The sequence below is a fragment of the Microtus ochrogaster genome, unplaced genomic scaffold (genome assembly GCF_000317375.1).
Source record: "Microtus ochrogaster isolate Prairie Vole_2 unplaced genomic scaffold, MicOch1.0 UNK103, whole genome shotgun sequence".
In the NCBI taxonomy this organism is placed as follows: Eukaryota; Metazoa; Chordata; class Mammalia; order Rodentia; family Cricetidae; genus Microtus; species Microtus ochrogaster.
The window spans coordinates 1013321-1023722 of record NW_004949201.1 but is presented as its reverse complement, the minus strand read 5'-3'; the positions used below and the strand labels follow the sequence as shown (position 1 = coordinate 1023722).

At 52.8% G+C, this 10402-nt stretch overlaps 1 protein-coding gene across 1 annotated transcript in view; it reads left to right on the top strand.

The window, feature by feature from the left end:
• The window catches only part of Fcgbp (Fc fragment of IgG binding protein), a 75908-nt gene that overhangs the window by 42294 nt on the left and 23212 nt on the right, over positions 1–10402 (top strand). Inside the window, exons 20-24 of the mRNA XM_026778069.1 lie at positions 935–969; positions 1387–1443; positions 4206–4555; positions 5920–6490; positions 8294–8898. Of these exons, the coding sequence (XP_026633870.1) occupies positions 935–969; positions 1387–1443; positions 4206–4555; positions 5920–6490; positions 8294–8898 (1618 nt within the window). The remainder of the gene's footprint in view (positions 1–934; positions 970–1386; positions 1444–4205; positions 4556–5919; positions 6491–8293; positions 8899–10402) is intronic.

The window sequence follows — 10402 nt, the reverse complement described above, 5'->3', positions numbered from 1 at the left end:
CAGGGCATTCCGGCTAGAGCATCTCCCTCCATGCGGGAACGTAGGTGGTTGGTTACATCAAGCAAACAAGCGTCAGAGCAGGACAGAAACAGAGGCATGTATAACCTCCGAGGCCTGTCCCTAGTAGCTTGTTTTGATTTGCGAGGCCTCGTGCCTCAAACCTTGTATCCCATAACCTCATCAAACAGTACCAGTTGCTGCAATCACGTGTTAAAACACAATAGCCTGTGGGAGACCTTTCAGATTCAACCAACAGAGTATGGGTTGTGCCAGCCTTTCGGGAGACATGGATCACATCCAGAAAGTCTATATGCCCTCTGTTACTTCTGCATCCTGAAAGCCCCTTATGACAGCTCAGGAAAAATCTAACGTCAGAGATGATAAGGCATAGATCCATCCCCGAATTAGTCCTTTCTCCATGGAGAGAGATGAAGCAGGGGAGTATCTCAAATACCAAACCAAATAATTCTCTGGACTGAAAACCTCATGTCCTACACAAGAACCCAAGTCAAGGCAGCAAATCATACATTCCTAGACAGTTTCCCTCACTAGGATTTAGAAACAAGATGTGGGTGGCTTCGGACCAGGGATCAGCCCATGGGGACTGCAAGGAGCCAGAACCCGGATATGGACATTTATATTGTTATAGGTAGAGGCCAAAGATGGGAATCTGGCCAGCAAGCCAACAAACACAATCAATGCTACCTCACCCTCCATCCCCACTACATTGCTCAAGTAACCCAGGGCACTGGCACGCTACTCCCCAGCTGTCCCCCTAAGGACACCACTCTTTCTGAATCAAATTTTCCCGCATCCCCTGGGTGCAGGCACCAGCTAATCTCAGCCCTCCTGGAGCACAAGCTACAGGTTCATCCCTCCACGGACCATCAGGACTCACTATTCCACTGGGCCTGCTATCAGCGGCCTCCTCTAGGAAGCTGGCACTGTCTGCCTGGCATGTGGCCAGCGGTGTGGCCTGAGGGAACAAGAAACTCCACTATATAGCTCAGTCCACGGTCTGCTCCTGTAGCTCCAGGGACCTGCAGGTGAGAAGGAGCAGGTTTCTCCCTAGAAGGACAGCTATTCTCCTCTGGCCCCTCTTTCCAGACCTCTTAACTTTTCCCTTGAGGCATCCTCGGGACATCAAAATACCCAACTCCTCTCCCTGTTTTCCCGGACTCTGAACTCCCTAGCTCACTCCCTACATCTGGCTAGAAGTTGCCCACCCCGTCCACACACCTGATCCACACACCTGTCCAACTTCATTCCCTCCTCAGCCTTCCTGCACCCAGGTAGCCCCTGCTCCAGGACTGTCCCCTTCTGCCACCTCCATGACAGTCTCCACCAGGATAGCCTTATAGGAGCCTCCATCTCTCCCTGCTGCAGGTATGGGATCCCTGTGGAGCTGGTGGGCGCTCTGGGCCGGAGCAGCCCTCCTGTGGGGTAAGTCAGAATGAGCCCTGTCCATGTCCTTGGAAAACTTGGCTGCCTGGGTCAGCATCTCTCACTTATACCCTTCCATCAATCATGCCAGTATCCCCCAGGCTAGCTGACATGGAAGTGACAGCCTGGGAATAAATAGGTAGGATTCCCTCCCCCACGTTTGGAGTGTTGAAGTCTACCCGTTTCTACTTTTAGGAGACTTCATCTATACTTCCACAGCCCTCATTTTCCCTTCCTTCCCACGTACACACCACCGAGACCTAGTAAGACAGAAATCCCACTGGCAACAGAGTTCAGTCAGACTGTAAGCCTCAGCTAGCCAACCAGTTTCATCTGGAAGGTAGAAGGCGAGGCATGAAAACTGGGACACCAAACCACAATCCCAGTCAGTGAAAGAAAACAGCAACAACTTATTCTAGGTGGAGCACAGTGCTCCAGGGTCCACACTGGCCACCTGGACTATTGCATACAATTCTAGTCCTCGTCTGGCCCTGCCGTATTCGAGTTCAAGAGCCCTGGGCAAAGTTCTCAGGCATCGGGGCAGCAAAAGTCGAGCAGGATTAGAGATGAACAAATGCTGCGTGGGTAAGGAAGGAAATAGGAGCAGAGGAGGAGAATTATGTCGAGAGGGTCTCGGGCACAGGGCAACGAGCTGGGTTTGAAGTGGGGAGGAATAGCTAAGTGGACCCACAACTGCGTTTTCTTAAGGGTTGACCCAGGAGGCCACAGTGGACCCCAGGAACACTGGTGGGGAAGAATTCCTCACGGCCTTCCTGCAGAATTCCGAGCCCGGGTACAGTACGGCCTCTCTCTGCATCTTCATCCCCAGTCTGTCAGAGAACACTACCTCTGTCACCATCCTCAGCCAGGCCGATGGCACCTCCCAGAAGGTGAAGTAAAGCCTGGAGAGTCAGTCACGGTCAACATCATGGTCAGCTACAATAGCTTCTAGCATTCCGTGCTGGTCCACTCTGACCACACCGTGGCAGACTGGAAATTAGGTGCCAAGTCCAGCCTGGAAGAACTGGCACTCTTGTGCCCTTGTGGAGCCCTGGACACCGAGGGCCTTGTGCTCACTGTCCATACCTCTCTGGACCACCTTTTCCCCACCTTTCCTTCTTGTTCCTCTCTGGCTCCCAGGATCAACTGGCCTGTCCACCCCTCACCATTAGCAGCCTTTGCGTCCTTCCTTAATCCCCCCCCCCTTTTGCCAAGAACACGATGCAAAATACTTACCACCCACAGTGACCCAAAAGCAGGGCACTGTGAGAATTCACCACTGTTCCAGCATCCACCTTTGTGGGTTGGTTTGTGAGGAGGTTATAGAGGGTCCTAGGGAGACGAAGGGAGCCAGGTCGGAGGGCTCTTTGAGAAGGGGCTGCTCAGTATTTTGTTACCTTAGCGACTACTGCAGTTGCACCTGCTGCTAACCACAGTGCTGCACCTAATGCAGGAGCACTGATGCCCAAAGCCAGGGGCTCCAAAGTAGTGACACTGAGGACCCGGGTGGGGCGTCTCTGCGTTCCAGCCCCATGGGTGCTTCGTGTGCTTTGGCACAGTGAAGGGACAGGATCTGGGCCTGAGTGAGACGTCAGGCTCAGCCCATTCAGAAGATGTCACCAGAGGGCCTGGGGTTAAGTCCAGATGTTCCTGTGTGACCTTCGGTCTGTCACTCCGCCTCTCTAGGCTTCAGTTTCTGTGACTCTGAAGTAGGGATAATCACACACACACACACACACACACACACACACACACACACACAACAGGCCTGTTGCGGGAGTGGAACAAATGAAAGCGTGTAAATTCCTTAGATCAGCTTGTGGTGAAAGATCGGGGTGGTGCAGGATGAGCTGTTGCCAGGAGGGTCAAAGGGGAGAGCTCTTGAGGGCTGGAAGCTGACCAGGAAGGGCTGTTTCTTCCCAGATGGTCTTCCTCAGACTGGGAACTTAGACCCAGGGATTCCTTATCCTGGCAAAATGCCACCCCACTTCAAGGGGTACTTACAACATGTGTGTATCTATATGTATACACACCCAGGCATGCATGTGTGCATTCAGGTTTGCACACCCAGGCAAATACTTGCATACACACATGCATGTGTACCTGTGTGCAAGCAGGTATCACACGCGGGCATGCATGTGTGTATGCAGGCATGCATACCCCAGCACACATGTGTAGAGGCCAGAGGTCAATGTCAAGTGTCCTCTTCTCATCCCTACCATCTTGTCTGTTTGCTTTTGGGATTCTGAACGGGAGCTCCCAGTCAGCTAAACTGGCCGACCAGCCAGCCCCGGGATCTGACTGTCCTGCTCCCTCCCGCTCACTGAGCTAACCCAGTGCCATCACCCCAGCTCTTCATGGGGCTGGAACCAGAACTCAGGTTCCCCTGCTTACACAGAAAGCACTTTCCACATCGCCCTGCCCTGTCTTCCAGTTCCTATCCTTTGGCCATTCCAGCCGGATGGGCAGACCAGGACAAGGGAAATGGAACTGTGAACGGTTGAATGTTCCAATGGCTGCTCCTGCTCCCTCTCCACCGCCTGCCATTCCTCTGGGCCAAGCTGTGAAAAACCGTGAAATAGGAAGCCCTGGGGTGTCAGGAAACCCAGAGAATCCCTCTCCACGAGACCTCAAACCTTTGTTTCCATGCCTGTAAAATGGGCGGTCATGAGCCAACTGCCCATAGTCCACACTGAAGGAGGGCTCCAGAATTCTGACCTCATGAACGTCTCCAACTCTGTTTCTGACTCTTCCCTTCCCAGCTCGGCTCTCCGCAGCAGAGACTTCCTGCCAAGGCATGCGGTGTACATCTGGACAGTGCTGCCAGATGGTGAGTGGAAAGGCCAGCTGTGTGACAGAGTCCACAGCTGTCTGCCGTGCCCAGGGTGATCCCCATTACACCACCTTCGATGGCCGTCGCTATGACATGATGGGCACCTGTACCTATACCTTGGCTGAGCTGCACAGCACCAAGAATTCCCTGCTGGCCTTTAAAGTAGAAGCCAAGAATGAGCACCGGAGCACCAGCAAAGTCTCCTATGTGCGTTTCGTCACCGTGCATGCCTACAACCATACTGTGTCCCTGTCCTATGGAGAAATAGGCATTGCCCGGGTGAGTTCCCCATGGCTTCGGGTTTAAACTACAGGTCTTTCAAAAAGGAGGGGGGGGGGTAAACCCTTGGCTCTAACTATCATCCAAACATACCAAGGGAAGAGATGGGTGGAGGGTGATTTACTCCACGTGGCCTCTTGGGGTAGAACAATTAGACTTAACCTTGCAGTCTCTCTTGAGAGGAATGGCAAGAACTTTGCAAGCTTATAGAGTCAGGAAACAGAAGAGCTTCTCTGCTGAGCATGCTCAGCCGAGAGAGAGCAGGCACTGGTGCTTAGGCGTGGTTTGAATGTTCATCTTTTCAACTCTGGTTCTAGACCAGTTCTGGAGACACTGATATTGCCGTCTGCTCTTGAGGGGAGCAATCTGATTCCCATGAAGTGATTACTTCCACCCAAAGGTGTGGCCTGGCCACTGTGGACAGTCTTTCTCATCTAGGGGTGATCGCAATGCAGGGACTTATCTTGTGAGGTCACCTCACTGCTGTTGATATGAGTCTTTTTGGTCCCCCGTCAAACGGTGCTGTTCATCTGTAGAGGCAGAGAGAGCGTCTGAGGAGGGGAGTGAAAATTAAGAGGCAAAATGGGGCCAAAGAAGAAAGAGGGCTAGAGAGATGGCTCAGCGGTTAAGAGCACTTTTTGAACTTAAAAATGACTGGGGTTCGGTTCCCAGCACCCATGCCTCTTAAGCCCATTTCCGAGAGATCTGATGCCGCCTTCTGACCTCTGTGCATCTCTGTGTATGTTTGTGGTTCACATCCATTCAGAAAACACTCGTACACATAAAAAGAAATAAATAAATCTTTTTTTTTAAAGCCTCCTTTAGACTCAGCACAGATAAGCATTATGCTGGTAAGACCCTGCAAGGGCTGTAAGGACCCAGTTGTGGAGTGCATGCCTTAGGCAATTCTATTAGCACCTTGGGTCTTGAACAAAGCGACCTCCTCTGTCACACGGGAGTAAGGTGGCCAGCAAGGTGACCAAACCGCACTTCAAAACTGCTTTTGGAGGTGTGGCTTGGGTTCCCTCGAGCATTTTCTGTTACACAAAATGTTGCTTTAAGTGGGGAGTCAGTGCTCTTTCTTCAGATGAACCCCAACAGGCTCCATCTGGGGTCACATCATCCCTTTCTGCAGGGCCAGCAAAATGGCGGGTTTCAGCATGCGTGGGTCTTCATGCACATCTGCATCTTGGGGAAGAACACTTTAGGCCACTAGAGGTGCAAGAGCAAGCCTCCCTAGGGTCAGCATCCCTAGGGAAGGAAGGAAGGCGCCCTGTGTGCCTAGAGCTGGGGACTTGAGTGGAGGAGGTGAGGGCTGAAGGGGACACAACACAGGGGTCTGACCTCCACCCCCCTCTCTGCAGATCGACTACCAGTACTCAAGCCTCCCTGCCTCCCTGGGAGAAGGTCGCCTGCGTGTGTACCAGAGTGGAACTCGAGGCATGATCGAGCTGGACTTTGGGCTGCTGGTCACCTTTGACTGGGATTACCAGCTGACAGTGAGCCTGCCCAAGCGCTTCCAAGACCAGGTGTGGGGGCTGTGTGGCAACTATAATGGAGACCCTGCTGACGACTTCCGCATGCCTGACGGGAAGCAAGCTTCTGATGTCCTGAACTTCACCAAGAGCTGGAAGCTGGATAATGGGGACCTCTTATGTGATGACGGCTGTTACAGCAATTGTCCCTCCTGCACCACAAGCCAATCCGAGCTCTTTAAGGGAGACCTTTTATGTGGCATGCTAACTCTGCCCATGGGCCCGTTTGCAGACTGTCACGGCTTCCTGGACCCCCAGCCTTTCCTGGAAGAGTGTGTGTACGACATGTGTGTGACTGGAGGGGAGCGCCTCACCCTGTGCCATGGCCTCAGCGCCTATGCCAGAGCCTGTGTTGACCTGGGCATCTCTGTGCGGGAATGGCGGTCACGAACCAACTGCCGTGAGTTACAGCCAGGGTAGGGAGGTCTTGGCGAGGGCCCAGGGACCACTGAATCTGCGCAGTAACTGAGCTCTGACTGTGCTTCCGCCTAGTGACAGGCAATAACGAGAACACTGATGGACGAGACACCCCCGCTCTGCTACAGCAGGCCCAAGGCTCACAGTACAGAACAGGGACGGGATCCAATGGTTGGCATGAGAGGGTGCCGAGGCAAAGCTGGAGAGTAGGTGGAGAGGGGTACAGGATGAGACAGCGGGCATTCTAGAGGGATCCGTGATGCCAGCGAAGGTCTCTGTGCAGTTATGGGGGGGAGGTTCCTAGAAAAAGAAGTTCTGATTTGAAATCTATGGGAGGGACCAGAATAGGCAGGAAGGGCGAGAAGAAGGATGTGGGCTCCTGACCCAGGGAATCACAGAGGTTTGGCAGGAAAGGTAGCTGCCAAGTTACAAGATAAAAACCAGTGGTCATTCTCTGCGTGTTACACTCCCTGATGCCCCTGCCCCTGGACTAGGCCCCAGATGACTACCTGCCAGGTACCCATCCATTAACGCAGTCATTCAGTCAGTCAGCAAACATGCCGGGTCTTCACAACAGCCTCTCCTGCGCTGGCGCTGTGGAGGCCACACTAGCATCTGTGGCCTGTAGACAGCTTGGGGAAATGCTGCTGAATCATAAAGGATGGTGAGGGAAGAAGGGGCCTCAGGCCCAGGGCTTAAGACTAAAGGGTGGTTAGTCCAGGGGGAGACAAAGACACTGTTTGGACTTGCCTGCATCACAACGATACCCTGTTGTCCAGGAGGCCTCCCTCTCTGAGTCTGTCCAAACTTAAGACAAAGGAAAAACCAATGAGTCCATTGCCCCTCCCCACCTCTCCATCTCTCAGGCTCTGTGGTCGGCTGCTAAAGACTCAGCGTGACTAAGTCAGGCTGTGTCCCCACTCCAGCAGAATCCATGTCCTGGAAGGGGAGGGACAGATGAATCAACTATGAAATACCTTCAAAGGACAAAGAAAGCGAGGTCCTATGACAGTATCGGGAAGCTCGGGGATGACTTTGGAAAGCAATGGCCCTAGATCCCAGAGCGCAGCCAGGCAACGGAGTCCAGCCATCACAACGATGGCGTGGAGCACCATCTAACCAGGGAAACCAGGGTCGTGCCATCCCATTTAGTCCTGGCAAGCCTGCGGTACTCACAGCCCAGAGCCATTTGCTCATGGACACACAGACAAGGAAAGAGCTGGCGCTGGAGTCCAGGCTGTCTGGGCTCCTGCAGCATCTGTCTGAGGGAAGGGTAACAATGGCAGAGGGATGGTTAGTGCAAAGGCCTGAGATGGGACTCTCGGGACCAGGCACCAGTCCACTGAGGTTGGGGCAGAGTGATTCAAGAGGGGAATGGTGGGCAAAGAGATGATGAGGGAAACCCCTGGGCCTAGGGAGGACTCTGCTCCCCACCCCCAGATGGAGTAATGGGAGGGTGGGGGTGGGGTACATGGTCTGATCCTGCATTCCCAGTCCCTCTGGCTGCTGTGAGGAACAGATTTGGTACAAGGGACCAGGGCACCAGGCAGGAGGCTGCTGGGGTTCATGGGCTGTGGAAACAGATTCTGGGTGGGCTCAGACAGTGAAAGTCACAGGATTTGCCCACTGATTGGTTTCAGGGATGAAGTGGGGGAGATCATTGGGCCCTGGGCATCAAGAAGGTTTGAGTGCCATTAACTGAGGGTTGGGGAGCTCTGAGAAGGCAGCATTGTCTGGGGGAGCCCCCACCTTAGCGTGACTCAACCCTTTCTCCCCAACCTTCCAGCCTTGATCTGCCCAGCCAACAGCCACTATGAACTCTGCAGCCCTGCCTGTCCAGCTTCCTGCAACTCAGAAGCCTTACCGACCAACTGCTCTGGGCGCCCATGTGTGGAAGGCTGCGTGTGCCTTCCAGGCTTTGTGGTCAATCGTGGCCACTGTGTGCCCGTGTCATCCTGCGGCTGTACCTACCAGGGCCGCCTGCTGGCCCCGGGTCAGGAAGTGTTTGCTGATGACCTATGTAGGCAGCGGTGCACCTGTGACGCAGCCACCCTGAAGGTGATCTGCAGGGACACAGCAGGATGTCTGCCTGGGGAGCACTGTGGGGTACAGGATGGCTTCTTGGGTTGCTACCCGGAATACTTCCGCAGCTGCCAGGCGTCCGGAGACCCTCACTACAGGAGCTTGGATATGCGGAGCTACAATTTCATGGGCACCTGCTCCTATATGCTCACCACCGCGTGTGGCCAGCACCCCTCCCTCCCCGACTTCAAAGTGGTTATGGAAAACGAACGTCGGGGAAGTCAGAGTGTGAGCTTTGTACACTCTGTGCAGCTGGAGGTCTATGGAGTGAAGTTGGAGGTGCCTCGGGACTACCCAGGCAAAGTGCTGGTGCGTGCAGCGGCCATGGGACTGGGAAGGGCAAAAATCCGCTGAAAGATTAGTGGTTGTGGTGAAGACGGATGGAGTGGGATTTATTCAACTATCTTTTTTTTTTTAAAGATTTACTTATTATGTATATAGTATTTTGCTTGAAGGCAGGCCACAAGAGGGCACCAGATCTCATTACAGATGGTTGTGAACCACCATGTAGTTGCTGGGATTTGAACTCAGGACCTTTGGAAGAACAGGCAGTGATCTTAACTGCTGAGCCATCTCTCCAGCACCATCATTCAACTATCTTATGGCTAAGGTCCAGACCCCAGACTTAGGCCCCTGCTATCCCTTCTTGGGATAGCAGTTCTGTGGACTGTCCCCCAGTCTGTCTTTCTTTGCCACCAGGAGCCATCATTTCCTGGGTGGTTGTGGAGATTTGATGAATCCACGTCTGCAGGGTCTTTAAAAGAGGTCTTCATGCTCAGCAGGTATTGGTGGTCCCTAGGTTTGTTCTTTAGAAACTTTGGAATGAGAGACTGATGCATTTTCTTAGGAATTGTCCACAGAGCAAGGTACCATGGAACATGAAATGTCCGGAGCAAATCGAGCATTAGGTTAGGGAATAAATGGAGGTCCTCATTCAGCCTCTCAGACTGAGCCAATGTCTGTCTACCCAGACACAGCACCAAGGCTACACATAGTGAGATCTTGTCTCAGAAAATTCAGCAAACAAAAGAAAAGCTGGCCTGCCTGGCTGTAGCCTCGTCTCTGCGCCCTCGTTCTCCCCCGGTGGGTCCTACCCCATCACTCCTTTCCCGGCTGTTGGTTGTACTATTCATAACTTGGTAGGACTGAAAACCCAGAGCCCTGGACCAGCTGGCTCAGCAAGGGATAAGGAAAAACCCTTCACACACAAATCCATACCTAGAGGCCAAATGTCCTGCTTCAAGCCTTCCCAAATAGGGTTTGCAAATCCACTGTAAGTCCCATCCTGTGATCAAAGATAGCATCTTTGCCATTCTTGAGTCTTGCTACAGGTAAAGTCAAGTCTACAGACAGCTCTTGCCCACGAGTGGAAAATAAAGGTAAAAGCCAGGTTTGGTGACTCATACCAAATCCAGCACTTAGGAGGCAGAGACAGACAGATCCTTGAGTTGCAATCTGGTGGTTTACATATTGAGTTCCAGGCCAATTAGTTCCAGTGATACCCTGTCTCGATAGATAGATAGATAGATAGATAGATAGATAGATAGATAGATAGATAGATAGATAGACAGACAGACAGACAAACAGACAGACAGTACCTGGTGTAGTGGCATACACCTTTAATCCCAGCATTTGGGAGGCAGAGACAGGAGGATCTCTGTGAGTTTGAGGCCAGCTTGGTCTACATAGTGACAGACTATGGGCTACAAGACAGCCAAAGCTACAGAAAGACCTTGTCTAAAGTGTGTGTGTGTGTGTGTGTGTGTGTGTGTGTGTGTGTGGTGTGTGTGGTGTGTGTGTGTGTGTGTGTGTG